At 46.3% G+C, this 23,179-nt stretch overlaps 2 protein-coding genes across 3 annotated transcripts in view; both read left to right on the forward strand.

The window, feature by feature from the left end:
* Positions 1–14,497, forward strand: part of LOC146870805 (uncharacterized) — a 62,164-nt gene extending 47,667 nt beyond the window's left edge. The window contains exons 3-4 of the mRNA XM_085646859.1: positions 7,888–8,779; positions 9,805–14,497. Of these exons, the coding sequence (XP_085502985.1) occupies positions 10,099–12,330 (2,232 nt within the window). The 5' untranslated portion in view covers positions 7,888–8,779; positions 9,805–10,098 and the 3' untranslated portion in view covers positions 12,331–14,497. The remainder of the gene's footprint in view (positions 1–7,887; positions 8,780–9,804) is intronic.
* LOC146870806 (uncharacterized) overlaps positions 1–21,014 on the forward strand; it is a 48,266-nt gene extending 27,252 nt beyond the window's left edge. Inside the window, exon 2 of one of the 2 annotated variants that reach the window (XM_085646851.1) lies at positions 17,188–21,014. In XM_085646851.1, the coding sequence (XP_085502977.1) occupies positions 17,376–19,988 (2,613 nt within the window). In that variant the 5' untranslated portion in view covers positions 17,188–17,375 and the 3' untranslated portion in view covers positions 19,989–21,014. The remainder of the gene's footprint in view (positions 1–17,187) is intronic. The other variant, XM_085646853.1, reaches the window with a different exon arrangement.
* Positions 21,015–23,179: the final 2,165 nt, after the last annotated feature.

A 23,179-nucleotide genomic window follows, 5' to 3' on the forward strand; every position in this document is an offset into this window, starting at 1 on the left:
CGCCGCGTCGCCCGTTTAGAGGGCGAGATGCACCAGATGCGTGTCCTCCTTGAGTCCCGCCCCACCACTTAGTCCCTGTCATCCTGTTCTGCCCCTTTTTTAATTCTTGTTCAACTTGTTTGGGCGTTACGGACTTCTATGGACATTGGTTGGGGCTAGGGAGGGGGGTGGGTCAGCTTTTGTGGGTTTAGTTTATTTTTGTTAGGGTAAATTAAATAGATTTTTCTATGTTACATGCAATGTTGTTAATGTTTTGTAGGTGGGGTAACTGTTTTACATAACACTGTTTCCTTGCTGGTGCATGGCCGCCCATAGCCTGTGTTTGATTGAAATAATTGGCTGACTGTATAAGACACAAACGGATAGATGCGACACACCTCACTCATTGACTGGTCCTTCTAGTACTTTCAGTCTGTCCTCTAGTCTATGCATTCTTTGTCCTGGTGTGTGAAAATGAAATCATTGACAACATGTCCATTATTAATTCTGCCTCCCCCAAACTTCTCTCATACCGGTGCTTGATGTTTATATCCAACTGTGGCACAGCACTGGCTGCATGGTGAAGATGGTTTCCTTTTTCATACATGCCATGATTGGGGTGGTGGTAGCATAGTAGTAGTTGTAGACACTGGCAGGGCGGCAGCATTTGCAAAAAAAGAAAAGGAGACAGTCAATCGCCTTTGAGAGACTGTTAGAGGAGTAGTAGAAGGAAGTACAGTACAGAACTTACCGAGCAACAATAATATGCTCAAATATTTGACAAAAAACCAGAATGGTGGTTTGGGATAGCCTACTAGACAGAGTTACAAACTATAGTTGTGTCGAGTCACTTCACTAGGCCTACAGCCTAACAGTTAGTGCTGTATATGAGGAATGAGAACAAACAAATCCAATCAATGCCGGCAATTCATGCTGAGGTATGTGTCTCTTTGTTAAATAAAATAACCTCTGAAATATCCTACTCATGGGTGGGCAAGCAGAAGAAGATCATCGCTCTGCCTTGAAATTGAAGTAGTGTTACTTTCACCACATCCGCCCCAGCAAGTGTGTGATTAAGTATTGGTGTACATTTAATTTAGTTACACCTCGACAATAAGTCACACAGCCCGGGGGAAGAGGGTTAGGGTTTGTTGAATGGATGGGAAGGGGTTTTTTGGGAAAGGTTTGACATAGAAAAACAGTATGCATACATAGACAAACAAACGACAATCATTGAAGACTACCATATCCATATGTTAAGGGAGAAAAAGGCAATGCATGCATGATGATCAGAGACCCGGATTACATACACTTCTAGTTCTTGTTCTGTTCCGGCCTTAATACTTTTACAGATAGCAAATAGAAATTTCAAATAGGGAAGAATCGTAAACACAGAGCAAACCTAATGATGATAATAACAACTCCAAGAACACACTGTTGTAAAGATTGTATACAAAATATTAATCAAATTATTTAAAAGAAGATAAAAGTGGATACTGTTACTGTGTTATCCTGGTCAAAAATGTGGACTGGATTTGCATCTCGGCATTCCTCTTCCTCCTCTCGTCCATCAATCTTGGGTGTGTCGCATCGCCACTCGCCACTGCCCGGCTGGAAAAAAAGGTGATTTATTGGTAAGGTAATTAATATGCATTGTAATGTTTTACAAAGTTTAGGGCAAGGCCCGGCCTGTAATTGTAGATGGAAAACCAAAGGGGATATTGAGAAAGAAAGTTAAAACAAATGCACAAGTGATGGTGTAGTGCAACAAGAACACTTTCCGAGGTGGCATGTATGCTTCATCTCTACTACTCTAGTCTGTTTACAGCATTGACCTTCAACAGTAACAGGAGAGAGCAGGCCCACAGTGCTTAGCAGTAGCACATCCTACGTTAACAGTTTAGAGTCCTTTTTTTTCTCTCAAAGAGTTGGACAAACGCAAAGCACATTATCCATTCCAAACATTGCATTTTACAGATAGACTGATACTCCTGAGGCGGAAAGCCGGGAGCACGATTCTGGTGTGTCACATTATCTCTGTTATTTTAATTACTCACCCTCTGCTCCCTTCAAAGCTGTAGCTTGTATACCTCAAACGCCCAGACTGCGGCGCGCAGCGGATTTAGCGCTGCCGCGGTTGCTAGTACCGGGACACTCTTGGCGCCATTTCCGGCGCTTGCCGTGACCACGCCCCTTTGAGGCCACGCCTCCTCTGAGCCCTTAAGGCGCTGACTACGAACGCCGGGGCAGATAGACTGATACTCCTGAGGCGGAAAGCCGGGAGCACGATTCTGGTGTGTGTTTTTTTAAAATTTGAGTGTCACATTATCTCTGTTATTTTAATTACTCACCCTCTGCTCCCTTCAAAGCTGTAGCTTGTATACCTCAAACGCCCAGACTACGCCGCGCAGCGGATTTAGCGCTGCCGCGGTTGCTAGTACCAGGACACTCTTGGCGCCATTTCCGGCGCTTGCCGTGACCACGCCCCTTTGAGGCCACGCCTCCTCTGAGCCCTTAAGGCGCTGACTACGAACGCCGGGGCAGATAGACTGATACTCCTGAGGCGGAAAGCCGGGAGCACGATTCTGGTGTGTGTTTTTTAAAAATTTGAGTGTCACATTATCTCTGTTATTTTAATTACTCACCCTCTGCTCCCTTCAAAGCTGTAGCTTGTATACCTCAAACGCCCAGACTACGCCGCGCAGCGGATTTAGCGCTGCCGCGGTTGCTAGTACCGGGACACTCTTGGCACCATTTCCGGCGCATGCCGTGACCACGCCCCTTTTCGAGGCCACGCCCCCTCCTTCCCTGCCCCTTCCCATAGATCCATAAATCATGTGCAGATTTCGGACGCGCAGCGGACGAGCGCAGCGGGAGCGCCGTTTGTGCGTCGAAGGCGCGCCTAAGGCAAGCCCGTCTGCGCCCGTCCGCGCCAAGGTAGCGCCTAGCGCCAGCTATGCTGCATGTCTCGCTCCTACTGACCTCAGTATACCCCCCTCTGGCCCTCCTTACTCCAGAGAGATGCTCTTACAACTTGGTAGGTTTCATGCTGACAAAGGAACCTTCACTCTGCTTAATACGGCTCTGCCTCGAGCTGACTTCTTGGCCAACAATCTGCTGAAATGTGGACTTCTGAATGTAAGGTCCCTGCCCAAGCACAGTATTGAAATCCAACTTCTTATTGAATCTCATGAACTTGACGTCCTTTTTATGACAGAAACTTGGACGCGCCCCGATTGCATGGTCGACCCGAGCTTCACATGTCCTCCTGGGTTCAAATTCCTACATACCCCTAGACCTAATGGTAGAGGAGGGGGGGTTGGTGTGATTTTCACTGCAGCCTGCAATATTAAGTCCTGTGTTTTAGACTCGATCGAAGGAACTGAACTTCTAGGACTATCTATTCAGACTCAGTCCGGAAACATTGTTACCGGGATAGTCTGCTATCGTCCACCGGGTGCGTTTAGCCTTCTGAATCAACAGGCGCTCCTGACCATCGTAACTAATATTGCTCTTTCGCATCACAAACTGTTCATTCTGGGTGACTTCAATCTGTGGCAGAACGGCGTCCTCGACTCCGGTCTACGCAACCTTTTCGACTCCTGCGAGAGCCTTGGACTCTCCCAGTTGGTCACAGGACCAACCCACATGGGTGGACACCTTTTAGACCTATTGTTCGCAGGCCCCCAGTTAGTAACAATGGGAGAAACTCTACCAATGGATTGGACTGACCATTCACTCATTAAGTTCTTTTTAGACCTTAAGAGTGACTATTCCAAAGCTCTTGGGCTGCCCAATAAAACCAAATGCAGAGATTGGAAAGCCCTTACTCGTCTGCACTCTATAGGGGAAGTGTTTCATCTAGATCAATTCTTTGATGAGAATAAACAGGTTGATGATAACTATTCCTCTCTATGTTCAAGGATTACCACTATCCTTGATGTTCATGCCCCTCTAAAAACTCGCAAATGCAGGAACGTCAACTCTGCGCCTTGGTTTAATGACAGCCTAAAAGATCTGAAGCAAAGCTGTAAACAGGCTGAAAGAAGGTGGAGACGAAATTACACTGAAACCTCCAAAGAACTTTGGAAAAATAAAGTGCGGGAATATAAGAACTCAATTAAAAAATCTAAAGCTGACTACTACTCCTCCATGATCTGCAATTCCCCTAACAGCTCTAGAAACATCTTTAATATATTGAATAGTGTCACCAACCCGGAATGTGTCAAAAACACCATTATCCCGTCTCAAGATCTCTGTGACAATCTTGCTGCGTTTTTTAAAAATAAAATTGAGCTCATCATTAAGGACCTAGATGCCTCCCCTGACTCCACCCGTGACCCTGATCTTAATCCGAGACCCCCTGTGAACCAGCCAGCAGTGCCACCACTGGCCTCAAATGACCTCCTACTTGAGTTCCCTTCTATCTCGTATGAGGCCTTCGTTAAACTAGCCAGCAAGATCTCCTCTGGGTCTCCATTAGACCCTGTATCTCACAAAGTTTGGAAAGAATTTGAGCTGGAACTCCTTCCCTCTTTGCACGTTATTTGCAACCAATCTCTTGCAACCGGAATAGTTCCTGCTCAGTGGAAGCGGGCATTAGTTTCCCCCTTGTTAAAAAAGCCCTCTCTTGACCCAGACTGTTCTAAGAACTACCGTCCCATATCTCTGCTGCCCTTCCCAGCCAAAATTGTCGAAAGCTGGGTTAGTAACATCCTTTCTACCCATCTGGAACGTCATCATCTTCTTGACGCGGATCAATTTGGTTTCAGGCCCACCCACGGAACCGAGAGCGCCTTGATCACTGCGATGGATCAGCTTCAGAGGCGTGCAGACAGAAGGCAGGCAGCGTTTCTTATCCTGCTTGACATGTCTGCCGCCTTTGGCACCGTGAATCATGATATTCTGTTGAAACGACTGTTTGAGGCAAGAATAAGAGGTTCAGCAGTACAGTGGTTCCACTCGTTCCTCCAGGATAGACAGCAAGCGGTATCCATCCTCCCTTTTCAGTCGGTGTTTACTTTGGTTCCACATGGGGTCCCCCAGGGCTCTGCAATCAGTCCAATTCTTTTTAATCTGTACCTAAGACCTCTGATCTCGCTTATCAAAAGCTACAACATCAAAATTATCAACTATGCTGACGATACACAGTTGATACTCTCCTTGGAGGGTGAAGACTCTATCTCTATTGAGACCTTTCACAAATGTCTACGTGACACCTCTCACTGGCTAAAAAACAACTCCCTCCAATTCAACGCAGGGAAAACAGAGGTACTTTTTAGCACTAGTACTAAGATTCCTCGGCCCTTCCCAGACAGCTTTTGGCCACCTGAATCCGGGACCATAGTGCGTCCAGTAGCCACAATCCGCAACCTCGGGGTCATGCTTAATCAGGAACTCAGTATGGAGACGCACATCCAAAAGACCTCTGCTTGCTGCTTCGCTATCCTCCGCTCCCTAAGGAAGATATTGCCTCTCCTCCCTACTCATGCACGGGCCCAAGTAGTACGCTGTACCATCCTTAGTCGTCTAGACTATTGCAACGCCTTGTTGCTGGAATCCCCTGGGTTCTTGTTAGACAGACTCCAAAGAGTCCAATCAGCAGCGGCAAAATTGGCACTGGGGCTTCCTAGAAGAGCAAATGGAGCCTCCTCATTGAGCAAACTCCACTGGCTTCCAGTGAGGCAGAGGGTCCAATTTAAAGCCCTCTGTATAGTGTTTAGGGCATTACATGCAATAGGCCCTGCCTCCCTCCAATCTAAATTTGCTTGGTATACCCCAGCCAGGCAGCTTCGCTCTTCTGAAGCCAAGCTGGCAATGGTTCCAAAATTCAAAAAAATCTGATCCGGAGGCAGATCCTTCAATGTGGCAGCTGCCAAGCTTTGGAACTCGCTCCCAGCGGAAATTAGACATATCTCTGAATTTCTACCCTTTAGGAAAAGAATCAAAACCTGGCTTTTCCCCAAGACTTCTGTCCACTAATCTTGTCCCCTGTTGCTTCTGGCCTTTCCCCACCCGATTAGTTTCAGTCAGCGCCAGGATGCCTGCCATGGTGACAGTGCGCTTAACAAATAAATAAAATAAATAATAAATAAATACAGTTTCAGTTAGTAAAATCAATGCACTGCAGTCATCCCACCGCTACACTCTATTCCACTTCTACACAGACATTTGTGTCTGCTGTGGTTGTTGTTGGCGTGTTTACCTTTATGCTTTTCCGTTTTATGCCACTCATGAAACGTCCTCCTGACTTCATCATCATCTCCGATACTTTTACTGACTGACTGTGAAGATCGGCCTGCAGTATAAGTAACATTTTTATGACACAACAAGAGTAGAAATATAAATATTACTGACATTCTTTATTGTGTACAGAAAGATAGATTACTAGTACACTTTGACATCACTTTGTGCACAACAAACAAACAACGGAAACACATAGACCAATCGCTCAGAGTCAGGTGTCCAATGCATGCCATTAATTGTCATCATTACCTGTTCCTTCTCATCTTAAGTTAACAGGCCGTCTATTTCGCCATCATCATGATGGACGGGTCTGTTGTGTCAATCATACTCATTGCGCAGATTGAGTGAGTGCCCTTCCTGTATTGAATTAAAAGCAATGTATCACCAAGCTGCAGGAGAAGTACACATTTCTTATTTGCAAGAAGGGGAAAATTGAATTCACCTTGAGTTAAGTTTAGTGTGTTCTGTAGAAAGTTGATTAGTGGCAGTGCACAATTACATAAATTCATGCACAACAAACACAACAAAATCTAAATCATTCAGTCTGCGACTCTGCGTCCAATGCATGGCATCAATCATTACCTGTTCCATCTTATTTTCAGTTAATGGCCAGTCTCTCTCGGCTCTGAAAGGAGGATAGCTATAGTAGTCATCTGATTCATGCTCCACTTCTTTTGGAAGGACTAGGAAAGTTTGAATTTGTTGTTACCATCATCAATATGGCGCTCCTCTGATTGGATACAGTGGAGGCTCTCCTACGTCAGTACACAGTAGGAAAGAGGCTGGATTTTTCGTGACCACTTAGCTACTGGACAGCGAATATCGCCTGATTGATGAGGATTATAAGAGGTTCCCCGGGATGGTTTATTGGATGTTATGATTAAGTGTTTTTGGGTATTTGTGTGTCAGTTTCCCTTTTGTGTGTGCGCCATTGTAAATAGGAAGCACGTGTTTTTTTGTCCTTCAGTGGGCAAAGTATGCAGTCATTGTTTGAAAATAGAAACCCTAAACGTGCCCGACTTGCTTCTTTCTTGAAACACATGTAGAATTTCAGGACGGTATGACTTCGGATATTGTTTGATGATGCATACAGAGGTTCATTAAGTGTGACAGTAGCACTTTATTGTGGTTGGTGCTTATATGGGCACTACAGTAAGGGTCACTGGCTGACACAGAAGCTGATTTTAGTAAGGCCATATTATTTACGTGCACAGTTATTTTGTTATTTGTCATTTGTATTTTTGATGATATGTTTTATGATATGCAGATGCATTTTGAATGTATAAACATGATGGTTTTGTTCAATTGATGTTGACTGGTCTGTATCGATTTTATTAGGATAAGACCTGCTAGGTAGGGTTACCATTGTAACAGAAGATCACTGCCAAATGCAGAAGATTGGTTTGTTAGTGAGATTCAATAACTAGGGAGGAATGTAAATGTTTCTTTGTACTCCCACATGTATTGATCTGCCACTGATAACTGTAGTGATTTTTGTTTTTGGATAGTTTTGTGTTTTCTTTTTTATTTACAATATTTTTGCGCCACAATTGTTATAGGTACTGCCTTTTTTTCCAAACCATTGACCATTTCCAGTGCTGCTACATTAACTAGGTGTCACCAAGGTTTAGGTACACAGATGAATAGAATATTTGGTAACAGAACTTATAAAACCGCAGACACCATATATGTGTAAATTTCCATGATAGTGCCAGGATTAGAAACACTGACTGAGGTCACCAGCTCCTGGCCCCGTAACCCCCTGCAAAGCAAGGTCCTTCTTTACTGCCTTGGTGAACATCCTGGTGCCCTGCAGTTTCCTGACTACACACCAGAAGGAGTCTATAACGGTCCAGATAAACGGGAGATTAAAGAGGCATTTTATCTAACCATTAAAGAGGCATTGGGGGACGAGCTAATATATGATCACCCTGACTACTGACACATAAGGAGAGCAGTATATATATAAATATAGAGTACTAAGGGATACAGATGAGCAATAGTGAACATCAGTCAGTTGGGATAGTTCTGCACATACTAAATGACAGAATAATAGCGGTGCACAATCCTGACGAACAGACTATAGCAACCTTCGGGAGGCGACAAAGTGCCTTGATAGCCAGAGCGTGGAAGTTGCTGGGAGTCACACTAGCACAGGGCACTGAGGTAAGGGTATCTTCACTACACCTAGTGCAGCTGCACCTCCCAGTGCCAACCTGTAGACCCACTACCCTGAGCCCAGACCCTGTACTTGAGCTGCCACAAAGCACCCCCTCTGTGGAAGACGCTCCAGATACACCGCTGCAGCCGCCACTAGTGTCCCCTCCGACGCCATGTGCTGCTAGAGACTCCTCCACGGTATTAACCCAGCTGGGGAGCCCTGATCTCGCTTACCAGGAACCACTTACACCATCCCCTCTATTCACACCGTCTCCTCCAGGCGCCAGCCACCTGAAACACCAGGAAGGATCACAAGGCACTAGCAACGCATTGGGCTGTGAACAGCACAGGACATTGTTGCAGGCACTTAACGACCCCAACTTACCCCTGGTTTGTGTAACGCCCTGAACGTCTCAGGATCGTTTAACAGACACGACAATGAGGACGCAACCACTTGTGAAGGGTTAGTTCTTTTAATGAAGGCAAATAAAATACAAAGAACAAACAAAAGTTATAGTCACTGGAATCCTCCAGGCTAAGTACGTTACCAGCCCACAGCACGGATGGTCCTAACCGTCCTCTGCATATACGCCGATCCCGGCGTATGCCAACAGAGGGCAGAAATGAAATGGCCGACAATGCCAATCGGTAGGCTGTGAGGGGCACGAAGAGTGTTGGGGAGAATCGAGGAGTCAGGGAAACACCCAGCCGGGGTCTCTACCTGAAGGGAGCAGCCGCTCAACCTCTTCCTCAGACTGCACCGGGACGCGGAGTCACCTCCTGGTGATGCGTCACCGATACCCCAATCACAAGCAAGAAGACTGAACCGAGAGCAGCCGCTCGATCGATCCTGTGGACTTCCGAGTCTGTAACGCGGCAAACACCTCCTGGTGTGCGTTACAGCTGGCAGTCCCTGTGTCTCTGGTCGGGCTGGGAGTTACGACTCCAACCAGCAAAAGCGCCACTGCGCTTGGACTCAGCCGAGTCAAAAAGCGAAGCTCAATGGTTGACCGGTAGAGCTTCCGGGTCCTTCACAGGTGACGATGGGGCAAGACACAGCCCAGGGAGTAACGACTCGACCTACCTCCGTTCTTGCCTTACTGGAGCACCACTCCGGAACACTGCTCTTCACGAAGCAGGTACGTCGGTGTAAACACAATATCCGACAGCCTTGTACCTCCCGGTTCCTCCCTTTATAGGGCGTGTTTTCCTTGAGTTATGTAACAGCTCTCCTGTTTACATAAGGGCGTGTTTCCCTTGAGTTATGTAACAGCTCTCCTGTTTACATAAGGGCGTGTTTCCCTTGAGTTATGTAACAGCTCTCCTGTTTACATAAGGGCGTGTTTCCCTTGAGTTATGTAACAGCTCTCCTGTTTATATAAGGGCGTGTTTCCCTTGTATGACAGGAATTCTTGACAGTTTGTGAGCATCACGCCCAGCAGCTGCATGCGCAGCTGCAGCAGCAGCCCTCATTAAGTTTCATAGAGCAGTTACAGGGACGCCCTCCTATAACGCACTACCCATTACTGTGGGGATACTTACAAAACCGCCTGTTACCAAGAGAATAACATTGTTTATTTGTGGTCAGAAATAAGCCAACCCACACAATACCCTAGGTTATAAATAACAACAAATCTGTGGCAGGTGAGGTTGATAAGTGACACCCAGTGGAGGTATACTGTTATTTCTGAATACACACAACGCTAGAGAATAATGGCAACACCACTAGAACACGTGATAAAGAACTTTACTACTCAGGGGAAACGTATAAGAAAACATTGTGGAGAGCTGCACAAGCTCACACAGACTATGCTACACCCTTGGCCAAAAGAGGGTACCTTCGATAAGGCAGTACTAGATCATGCTCAAACATTCCTGGAAGGGAAGTACTCTGGGAACAAACTAGATAAACGTAAAGAAACCCTGGCTCTGTGGAGAGTCTTTAAGGACAATGATGAAAAGGCCCCAGTACCTACCGCACCGCCACCAGCCTATGACGCAGATGGCATGTATACAGAGCGAGTTGTTAAGGCTGACCTAGAGCCTAATTTAAATGATCAGGCAGCTGTAGGACATGAGGATATTTCTGCTTCAGATCCCTCAGAAGATTCACCAAACAGCATGCCAGGGAATGCGCAGGGCCAGATAACTCTAAGCTCCCAAAGCCCAGAGGTGCAGAGTGCAACGTCAGGGATGCCAGGTCAGATTGATGCGCTATTCACAATAAAATTGACACCAGCACCCAACTCTGCAGCTCACCAGCAGGAAGAGGGCTCAGAGAGTGATGGAGCCTCTGGTGATTCACAGCACAGCTCCCACTTGCCGTTTCCTAGGCCTAACCCTACAGCGCCTACATTTGTCACTGAAATTGGCGAGCCCTTAGAGACAAGGACTAGACACTATGGACCATTCCTCTCCCCTGGCCAGCAGCACAGCAATACACAGGCACACCATAACGGGTGGCGACCCCTTAACACAGGTCCCAAGCGAGAGGAAGGGTACTTGCTACAATTCAATGGAGGAAACAGAGATAGTGAACAATCTCGCCCAGAAATAATCACTGAGGCGGACATTAGTAGATGGAGAACAGAGCACAACTTACACCAAGGAACAGATAGAGAATCAGGGGACACGTCACACGAGCAACATTCAGGGAGTCCCACTGGCCACCCCGCAACAATACAGCGGTTATCATTACAAGTGGACAGGGTAGAGGATCAACTCACTGAACTAATGGGTGGCTTAGGCCAATTTAGAAGAAGGCAGCCACCAACACTAAGTGAATTGGCTGGAGCTGCAGGCCCGGTGGGTTCCCGTAGTGGTGGGGTCCCAATGATCCCCCCACAGCAGGAGCCATGGATAGACTTCCATCAGGAGGTCCAAAGCATAGCCCCAGCCCCACCTCAGAGTAACCCAGCAGCTCCTCTGATGATCAACCCAAGCACACCGCAAGCTCTGCCAACAGATGTTACGCCCCCATCTATACACATACCTCAGGTAGTGCCACCAGTAGTCACACTACGCAGGCCAGATGCACAACAGATGGACCTTGATAATCTTGATCTACCAAGTGTGCTCGAACGGGCAGAAACAAGATGGAGAAGGCAGAGAAGGACAGAGAGAGAGAGACTTGCAGTGCAAGGTAGCCATGGGCGGCCTGATGACATCCCACAAGATTATGATGTATCAGGTACTGCAACGCTAAGAACAACAAGATCTAGAACTCTGCATCACATGGCCCCTAACAGGCCATTGCCGCTAGTGACCAATGGTCTGACTCCAAATGAGATAGTGATACTTGGAGAAGGGACTGACTATTATGTCAATCCATTCTCAGATAATCTAGCAGGTTGGACAGAAGCTAATGCACCTCAAATGAATGTCTGGCCTCGGGATGGGTCATTTGAACCAGAAGAAATGGCCACAGCTGAAGAATGTATTCTGCAGGGGGCAGGAGATGACGATTGGGATTACGATTATATGAGCAAGGGCCTAAGAGTTTGGCAGAAATACTCACGTAGATATGACAACACAAGGCCCACAGGGGTGACACGCCAGCTACCCCTGTTATTTAAAAATGTTAAAGATCCCCCCCTCTATGTTCCTTGGTCACTAATGGACAAGGACAATTTAAAGAAACAACTCCCACCTCTCACAGAAGGTGCTGGAAAATGGATACAGGCCATTGAGAAACACACTGCAGGTGTTCCATTGGCTATTGGAGATGTAAAAAGTCTGCTCACCTCCTTGATTGGAGAGGATGCAGAGGACATGTTCACACGCATTGACACAAGACTGTCTACTACTAATACACGGTGCGACGGTAACCCCTTCAATAAGATTAGATCACCCCTATGGAATGAATTGCGTAGGAAGTTTCCCGACGTTCCTGACATTGGCTCTTTGATGTCACAGACAATGCAAAGCAATGAAGACCCAGCATAGTACATTTCACGAATGAAGGAGAAATGGCATCAGGAATTGGGAGAAAAATGGGATGTAACAGGGGGTAATTGTAGGTTCTTTTACCACACAGTAAAAAAGGGACTGCCCACTGCTGTACAGGACAAATTAGATGGAATAGTAGCCATGGAGTGCAAACCATGGCCAGAGATACAACACCACATCATTCATTTTTGCAAAAAGGAGCAGGAACAGGAGAAGAAAAGGTTATTAGCTATTGAAAATGCAGCAGCTAAATTAGTGCAGCAAAAACTTAAGAAAAGGGAGACCCCTGATACATTGATGGTGGCTTCACCAGTGAGTCAGATGACTGCTGTTACTAATTTCCCACAAGATGCCCAGACTGCACTAGGAGGTAACACACAAGTAGCTGCACCAAACCTACAGGCACAGCCCATCAATAATAGTGTGCAACAACAGGCATACACCAATGAGCAACAACAGCAGTATTATGGTAATGAGCAGATGAGGTATGCAAATACTGGGATGCGGGGGAGAGGTAGAGGATTAGGCTTCCAAAGACCTGCGCCACAGCCAGGAGCACGACTGTGCTACTACTGTCAGCGACCAGGACACCTTATGAGGGAATGCCATACCAAAATGCGGGATGAGGGGAGGTCAGTAAGTAGAGGAAATCCACAACAAGCTCAAGTGCCAGTACAATACTACCAGCAGCAGCAGCCGCTGCCGCCCCAAGCAGTATATTCCTATTCTTCCCCAGCACAGCAGCCAATGCTGCAGCAGGTACAATTACAGACACCTGCGATGGCCCAGATGCAGCCCCAGATCCGACAAGCACAGCCACAGCTACTTCAGCCACAGATGCCTGTGTACCAAATGGTGCCACAGACGCAAGCTCCCGTGCCTCAGGGAGCCACGATACTGCCCACCACCAATCCCTTTTCACAGGGCACCATCCAGCAGTACCAGGCTGGAGGATATTCAAGTTAGGACAGCCCACAGACAACTCTAGTGTGTCCCGTGTTATCGTGCCTCACAAATATCAGAGAGGACCCAGTTGTGTATGTCACGATAAACAACAAAACTTATAGTTTTATGGTTGACACAGGTGCTACGTTTTCCTGCATTAGGGAAGGAGCACTGCCCATCTCCAACCACAGCGCAGACACACAGGGTTTCTCTGGGGCAATAATAAGGGTCCCTTTTACCAAACCAGTACCAATGGAAATAGGAGGTAAATGTATTCAGCAACGCTTACTCTACTCAACACAGTCCCCAGTAAATCTCTTGGGACGAGACCTCATGGCCAAATTAAATATGACAATTAGTTTTAAAGAGAACGGTACAATGACTTGTTCCATTCCTGGTACATCAACGTGCAGGATGATGGCTGTCACTGTGGATTCCTCCCTGAGAGATGAGATAAGAGCCCGCCCAATGGATGAGCAAGCATTCTCCACAGCGGTACACATTGTTGTTGCCAATACACCAGAGATGAATGGGCGCACTGTCCAACTTCCCAAGGAATTCCTTTTTCGTCCCCAGTCACAGAACATGCCTGTGCCTGACAAAAACATGATCCTAGGAATACACTGTCTTGAAATAACACCCATGTATGGAGCTTTCTTAGCACTAGACGACAATGCCCACACATGGGCCTGTGTCATTTTCATCGAACCTGGACATCAAGTAAGGAATATTTCAGATCACCAACTATTTGGAGATCCTGAGGAATATTCCAAAGCGGAGATTATTTACCAAAATCCAGTACCTTTGTCGGTGACAGTTGAGATTAGAACTCCAACTCCGCCCGAAGTATTCGATGCTACCCGTGACTCAGACTTAGCTCAGGTACCAAGCATTCTTTGGACAACAGGTCCCAATGACGTGGGGCTCATTATATCAGCTGCACCATTCAGGGTGACACTGAAACCAGGTGCCCTTCTACCCAGAGTGCGCCAGTACCCTTTGTCTAGGGAAGCAGAGGAGGGAATTGCCCCTACCATACAAGCGCTGCTAGATCAAGGTGTGATATACCCCTGTATCTCGCTGTGTAACACGTGCCTTTTTCCGGTGAGGAAACAGAAGACTAATCAATGGAGATTAGTGCATGACCTACGCTCAATTAACAGCATAGTGATCCCAGAGTTTCCCATCGTCCCAGACCCTTCAGTGATACTTACCAACATCCCACCTGACACTAAATGGTTTTCCGTCATTGACCTGAAAAATGCATTTTTTAGTGTCCCTCTACATGTAGACAGCCAGTTCTTATTTGCTTTTTCATTCCAAGGTAGGCAATTTACATATAAAAGACTGCCCCAGGGGTATTGTGAGTCCCCCAGTGTGTTCAACAGAGTTGTCAAAGATGACTTGTCAAATTTCCAATGTGACAACACCTTGCTACAATATGTCGATGACATACTCCTCTGTAGCACCACTGAGCAGCAGTGCCGACGGGATACAGTTGCTCTGTTTACAACATGGGCACAGAGAGGATACAAAGTAGACAAACAGAAACTCCAATACTGTCAGGAAGAAGTACAGTACCTAGGACAGCTGATCTCAGCATCAGGGAGAAAAGTTACCCCAGGAAGAGTAGAGGCAATAAGAAGCACTCCAGAACCCCAGTCAGTTAAGGACATGCAAAAGTTCCTAGGACTAGTGAACTACGTTAGACAATGGGTTTTTGACTATTCCACCATTACTGCACCACTCCTGGCAGCTGTCAAAACGGCCAAAGACAGGCATAATAAGATTGACTGGACACCTGAAATGACATCAGCCTTTACAAAATTGAAAGATGAGATTACAAACGCACCTGTGTTAGGCTCTCCTGACTACACAAAAGAGTTCTATCTGTTCACTCACTGTAATGGACAGGTCATGACAGCAGTCCTCACCCAGAAGTACCCCATGGGCCACAAACCCATTGCATACTTTAGTGGCATGTTAGACTCGGTAATGAAAGGCCATTATCCTTGTGAGCAGGCCTTATCAACCGCAGCATTTGCTGTTGAGAAAAGCACCCCCATAGTCATGGGCTCCCCTCTGACACTGTACACTGAGCATGCAGTATTCGCAGTGATACAAAAAGCTAAAACAACTCTTACTACACAAAGAGTATCAGGATATGAAGTCATACTGTCATTACCATCTTTGAAGGTTGTTAAATGTCATAATGTGAATCCTGCCACGTTCTTTGTTCATCCCATTGCCACCACTGATGATGACAGTCATGACTGTGCCACATATTGTCCAGATGAGTCAGGAACAGCGAAAGAAGACCCGTTGCCAGATAGTGTAATCTACTTTGTTGACGGTTCCTCTACCATTGATCAAGAGACAGGAATAAGATACACAGGAGCTGCAGTGGTCAGAGCACAACAGAGAGACTCCTCTGACTCTCTAGACATCGTACAGCAAATAACATTGCCATCGCATTATTCAGCACAAGCAGCAGAGTTAGTGGCTCTGATTGCAGCTCTCAAACATGGAGCTGATAAAAGGATTACTGTATACTCAGATTCTGCATATGTCACCACAACAACACATTCCAGCATTCTGAGATGGAAAAGGCGTGGCTTCCTTAAAACTGATGGCACACCTGTAATGCACAAACAGTTACTTGAGGAACTAATAGATTCATTAACATTACCAGCAGAAGTGGCTGTAGTAAAGTGTACTGCACACACAAATGGCCAAGATTTCGTTTCCAGAGGAAATGCCATGGCGGATTGGGCTGCGAAAGCAGCTGCCAGAGGGCCCCGACCTGAACCATCTCAAGTGACAGGGCAAAATACCTGTGCCCCCATCCTGTTTGCTCAAGATGCGTCCGTCGTAGTACAGGTAGATACACAAAGTACAGTAGATGACGCACGTAAGTCGCTACTCTCAGATACCACTGATCCAACACTCCCATACACTATAGATGACACACAGCAATATGATATCATTGCACAACTACACCTACGAGAAATACAGGAGAGCGCCCCTCCTGAAGAGAAGGAGCTGTGGAAGAAGAGAGGAGTGCAACAAGATGTCTCAGATTTCATTTACAGACAGACAATGACAGGGAAGCCAGTTATGCCACAGGCACTATTACAAGTAGCGCTCACTCAGTTACACCTTCCTGCACATGTCCCTCGTGATATCATGTCCACAACTTTGCAGACAGAGTGGTTCATCCCCAATGCATATGAGCAGATAACACTCTTCGTTCATCAGTGCCTCATTTGTCAACAATATTCACCTAACCCAACTATGAAGACAGTTGCCTCAACAATACCAAGGCCCAAAGGTCCCTTTAGAGAACTCCACATTGATTACATAGACATGATTGACAGATGCAACAATTACAGGTACCTCATTGTAGTGGTGTGCCCATTTTCAAGGTGGATTGAAGCTGGACCATGTGTCCATTGTGACGCAAAGGCCGCAGCTACTTTTTTGCTTCGTGAGGTCATATGTCGCTGGGGATTACCGGATGCTATTCGAAGTGACAATGGCCGCCATTTTTCAAATGATATCTTTGCCATAATTACCTCAATGTTAGGAATAAAACATAAATTGACGTCAGCCTATCATCCACAAAGCAATGGTATTTGTGAACGCCTTAACGGCCTACTCAAAGCCAAAATCAGTAAGATAAGTGCCACAATTGGAAAGAAATGGCTCTATTGCCTTCCCATTGCTCTGTTCACACTCAGAAACGCTCCCAGTTCTGACCATCACCTTACACCTCACCAGCTTGTCACGGGCAGATCAATGAATGTGGTTGTTCCCTCCACCAGACCTAAAGTAGACACTGAAATGTCTTCTGAGATTGTGAAAGCTGAACTGTTTGATTACTTGTGTGCACTAACTCGTGCTGCAAAGTTCCTTTCTATTCAGATATCAAGGACACAGAACAAGGGCTCTATTTCTGATGAACTTCCACCTATTTGCCCTGGGACAAAAATCTTCGTAAAGAAACAAGTCCGGAAGTGGAAAGATCCTAAATTTGAAGGACCATATCAGGTTATAGACTCTTCACCCACTGCAGTCCGAATAGCCGAAAGGAAGGCATGGATACATCGGAGCCACGTGAGGATCAACCCGGCACCATCCCAGGCCTGAACTATGGACAAGAGGAGGGCATCATGTTTCCATGGTCTATCCAAGAGAAGGAGTATGAAGATCGCATGGCCATCTATGGACTGAGACACAGTAACAGACGTTCCTCGCATACCGAACTTTCACTGAAAAAGATATGTACAGTAATCGGTATTCTCTTTGTTGCATTTTTAATTGCATTTGATTGGGTTGTGGTGTATCCAGAGAGAAGGGGAGGTACAGCTAGCAATGTTAGATCTACCCTAGGACAACCCCAGTCTGAGACACTTCCTGACACCTATGCACCGCCCACTCTGGCACCTTCCACACCCCCTGCTAACCCAACAGAATGGGATATGGTACTGGATATCACCTTGAATGCCCATGTGCCAGATACTCATAAAAAAGCCCGCCAGAATAAGCGAAGTGTTGGGAGTGAATTAATTGTCAGAGGCATAAAGGCACCTGCCAGGTATTCGCCACGTATCACTCGCAAGCAAGCAGTGACCTCGCCAGTAGTAGACTGGGTTAGTAAACTTCAGGACACAGCTGTGTACACCTATGACCAGCATTTCATGCCTGGTTTCCACTCCCAGCGCACTGATAAGACGTCAGAGGATAATGGGGTTCACAATGCACTGTTTGACAACATGTGGTATAGAGACATGAGGGAGGTCGGGAGGAAGGTCACGAATGAATCCTGCTTTGTGTGCTCTCACATCCCTCATGCTGTAGGCGCAGACAAATTGATATTTCCCAGAGAAGTGCCACCACCCACTGCCAAATGTCTCCTACATCTGTTTCTTTGTCGCATACATGGTCAGATACAGCTCCACTCAGCCACAATAGATGGTGCGTTTGTGAATGCTACAGAGTGGGATGACAAATACGTTACATTTACAGTGGTAACAAATCCATCAGAGTATGAAAGGAGGATAGGGGCTTACCGTGGTATGGAAATGCCCATCGGCCTGTTGGAGGTCTGGAGATACCAGTTTAGGAGACTAGGGTACTTCGCCTTCCCAACACCCCCGTCAAAATGCCACTCCCCAGTGCATCACCAAGCCAACCATAATGATTCGCAGTGCCCTTGTCAGTGGAGGCCAATATTGCGCCTGCAGGCCAACATTTATTTTAACGGCAGGTGGAATGGCCCACATGACTTGGTATGTAAGGCAGCCTCCTTAGGAGATGCCATTGTGGAGGAAGATGACATACATCGTATTGATAAGAAGATAGGGGAGGAGTGCGCTGAGATATGGGCACAAGAGACTAGAAGATACACTTTCAATGAGGGTACAAGATACCAACCAAAGAAAGCATACAAGCTAAAGTCTCCTCTCCTTTGTTTCCTAGGTAATGGAACGATCTCTGTGGGCCGCAACACAAACTGCAGCAGCACAATTTTTAATTTGGACCTTCAGTACGGCACCTCCAGCCTCATGGACATCTATTGGGCCTGCGGTGAACACATTTATCTGCAGCTGCCACCCCACTGGAAAGGACTCTGTTCCATGGTTATGATGCATGAACTACACCTGGTTGTACCAGCATCGAACATTTCCCGCATCCATACCCACCCAATGACAGGTGATGTCACCCTGCTCCACCACCGAAAAAGGAGCCTTCAGAAATACTTCTCAAATGGTCCATTTCACGAGGTTCCACAAGAATTCCTTCTTTTCAACGAAGCTGAACTATTCTTCCGGGGCGCTGTCCCCATGTTCCAGACAAAAGCCAATGCTCGCTGGCTCCAAGTGACGCGATACGAACTGATGCAGCTCGTCAACAACACCCGTGATGGGTTCAACGCCGTGAAAGAAGAACTGAGACCTCTGCGACTTATGGTTCTAGAGCACAGATATGTTCTAGATCAGCTGACTGCGATGAATGGTGGTGTATGTGCAAGAGTGGGGAAGTCCTGCTGTACTTTCATTTTGGCTAATGATGCGGACAACGGAACACTTACAAAGGCCATCGAGGACTTGGACACTTTGGGGAAACAGATGCATGAGGAAGGAGGTGCTGAAGCAGACGTTTTTGATAATTTGTTCAGTTTTGACTGGATGCCTTCATGGCTGTCTGCTGTACTAAAATTTATGATGCCTATAATTTGTGTGCTGTTGCTGTTGTGTTGTGGTGTACAGATTCTAATACATTGTGTGAAAAGATTCAGTTCTACGGTAATTGGTATGAACTACGCGAGCTCAGGGGTGTACACTGTAATACGCACTGAACAGGGGGATGGGGAAGAAGTAACTAGGCTGAACATAGTAGAGCTCACCATCCCTGGGTCTAGCACGTCACAAGCTTCCCTTGGTAGGTGTTATCAGCCCCAGGTGCCTGGTAGCCCCCCACTTCCCTCGAGGAAAGACTTAGTACACCCGTATGAGATAATGGCTGGGGATAAAGGGGAATCACAGGGAGAAATAGAAGCAGGCCCGAGCAGGAGTGAGGGAGGGCTTTCTCCTCGTGACGCCACATGGCCACTGCCCCCACCGCCGGCTAAGTATGCTGTACGAATGGTGTTCATTAAAGATGAACAAGAGGAGGGAAATGAGAAAGGGACTGATTGTCCCATATAGTTGTCCTGAGACATCCCTCCCACTTGCCCGTGCTCTGTAGGCCCTTTTATATGTTATATAGGCCTTTGTTAAATTGACCATAGCTCTTCCATTTTAGTGCATCGCAGGCTGATGGCAGGTCTGACCCAACTCTGACCCAACGCAGATTCAGTTCCTCTTTCTGCGAGGCCTTCTGCCTCCAAACTGGTAGCCCCCACCCTACCTGGTCGGTACCAAAGTTCAGCATCCTCTTGACACTTCGACATACAGTAAGCTGCTTCCTGGCATAGCACTTGTTTCCTGGGCAGGTTTCCCTCATTTCAGGAAGTGGCAACCGCAGAGCTTAAGTTGGGAGAACTGAGAGGATGTATCTATGTATATATTCGATCCGTGCACAATATCTGTTTATATTTTTTGCTTCGCGTACAATGTCTGCTTATAGTTTCTGCTTGCTCTGTGTAATTTACGACAAGCGATTGGCCTGAGAAACTGACCTTTTCACCTAGTTCATTGTCAGCATTAAGTGGTGAATGACGACATGTCTGGTGAAATTCTGCAGACGAGGTTTATTTTTGGGTAAGAGTAGCGTTCGAAGGAGCCCATAGATTAGTATATAAGGGGTGCACCCAGACACCTCGACGGATTACCTCGCTGTCTGTATGTAGGTGACAGACTCCGTAGGTCTTCTCCAAGAGCACGCAGAGGCTCTTGTGTTTGCTTTTGCGCCTGCTTAGCATTGTGTTGTATTTTACCTACATGAAATGTCCTGTTGTGTTTAGTTGTTGTTCTCTTTATTTCTGATCACAATGTATTCATTTCATTCAAAATTGCAGGAATGCTTGCTCTAGAGTAGAGATGAGAGTACCTTGGTGATAGAGGTCTCATACACTGATGCGTTTACACACTGTATGTTCTTTCTCTCAGACAGACAATCTGATACGGAGAGAATGGATATGTGATATTTGAATTTTGTATATTGGATTTTATGTCTTTGTCTTGCAGTTTCTTTGAAGTTGCATCTTCTCATTAAACTGCTATTGTGATCTACCTCCAATTCCATGTCTCACATGTCTGTTTTCTTCAGTTTTAGAGCAAGCGTTCCCAGGCACCCCTGCTCAAATTAAGGTGCCCCTTTTGTCCCTGACTCACTCTCCTGCTCAGTTCTGTGGTGGCTCCCGGGGCTCTGAGTACCGCCCCTAGCTTCCTTGTACTGTAATAAATCCTCCCTCCGACACAATCATCATTCATGAGGGAAATGGAATTGAGCAGGAGATTCAGTATGATGGAGCGGAGGAGCTGGATTCGGAGGACTGTACTGTCAAATAGCAGACACCTGAAACTTGTATATTAAATTAGAAGAGTAGAAGACGGTGGTAATGGATTTGTTGTGATTCACAAGTTTATAACCGGAACGACAGACACATAAACAAAGGGGGAAAAAAGGGAGGAAGAAAGTAAGTGCGAGCCTAATTGTCAGGGAAGTATAGCTCGTCCTCAAACTCTGGGGATTTAGCCAGTAGTAGGTAATCATCTGACACAATACTTCCGTAACCTGAGCCGCTGTCCTCATCTTCCTCCGTTGATTCATGTATTGTGTAATTGGGTGGTATGAAGTGCTGATTCATTTTGATCATTGTTAACCTCTCCACGTTTTTTGGAGATAGACTGGTCCTTCTCAATGTTACAATGGAACCAGCAGCACTGAAAACACGTTCGGAAGAGACACTTGCGACAGGGCAAGCCAGATAGCTTATCTCCAGCATGCTGAGCTGTGGCCATTCAGACCTTTTCCTATACCAATACTGCAATGGGTTTTGATCAACGTACACCTCTGTTGGGTCGTCCAGATATGCCTGGACCATCCGCTCAATGTTCAGGGTTGCTGCTGGTAAGCTTTCGTGCTGTTTTTTCTGTGCATCAGCACTGTGCTTTCAAAGGCCTACCTTTACATACCAATCCTGTAATGATAATGATTGTACTCGGCCTAATGATCCAGTTATTGTTTCTGTAGTCGATAGTGATGGTGAGTGTTGTGATTGTGAGCCAAACGCACTGCCCTCAGCCGACGAAGTTGCACTTGATCCTGCATGGCCTGCTTCAGTACTTGTTGTGGGTTGATCTTGCGGGCTTTTAATTAGCAGCCGTTCGTTTTCCAACTTACTGGCTGCTTCAGCTATACAAATTTTGTAGCGGGCAACATCAATGTCGGAAAAAGCAAAGAATGTCTTCAGTAGTCCTAATTTTGCATGTGAATCCAGAATTGTGGCACAAATGTAATGTTCTTGTGACAAAATTTTATTTTGTATCCTTACATTTTCAGCTAAGCGCCGGGATAAGCTCTCCACCAAGTCATGGGCTTGCCTTCTGTCCTCTACACCTTTGTATGATTCAGACACATTATTCAGCTCATGCTCTAGCATTTGCAATAATGGGATAGCTTGGCCCATTGTACAGTCCTCCTTGCTGACTTCACATGTGAAGACCTCAAAAGGAGACAGCATCTCAGTCAGGCATTTAATTAGGGTCCATTGATCCCTATCAAGGTTCATGCCTTTAACACTAGCATCCCTGCTTCTGTACCAGACATATTCATGGAGTGACCTGTGCTGTTCGTACAGACGATCAAGCATGTAATACGTTGAGTTCCAACGTGTTGCCATCTTATGGATGAGTGCCTTGACTGGCATCCTAAGTTCACGTTGGATGATCCTCAGCTGCTTCCGAGCTTTAAAAGAATGGCTGAAATGAGTGCATATTCTTCGGCAGATGGGCAGTAAAACGCTGACTATGGGTTCTTTTTTCAGAAAGTCTTGAACTATAATGTTTATGCAGTGCGCCAAACACGGAACCCTGAAATAGGAACCAAGTTCCATGGCCTTAAGTACATTACTGCCTTTGTCTGTGGCAACAAAACCAATACCAAGCCCTCTGGGCCGCAGCCATTCCAAAACCTTGCTGCGAAACTCGTGTAAAATGTTTTCAGCCGCATGAGATTTCTCCATGGTGAACATGGCTACAGTTGCATGTTTCTGAGTACCTTCAAAAATCGCAGCTGTGTCAACAGCACCTCGTGCAGATAGCTTATCTCTAACCCCCACAAAAGAGATCCAGTGTGCAGTGATGCACATGTAATCTGTGGCTTGGCAACTGCTCCACATGTCTGTTGTCAGGTGGATATTGTGCACAGCACTCTGCTGCAAAGCTTGTCCAAC

This window comes from Triturus cristatus, chromosome 1_1 (genome assembly GCF_964204655.1).
Source record: "Triturus cristatus chromosome 1_1, aTriCri1.1, whole genome shotgun sequence".
In the NCBI taxonomy this organism is placed as follows: domain Eukaryota; kingdom Metazoa; phylum Chordata; class Amphibia; order Caudata; family Salamandridae; genus Triturus; species Triturus cristatus.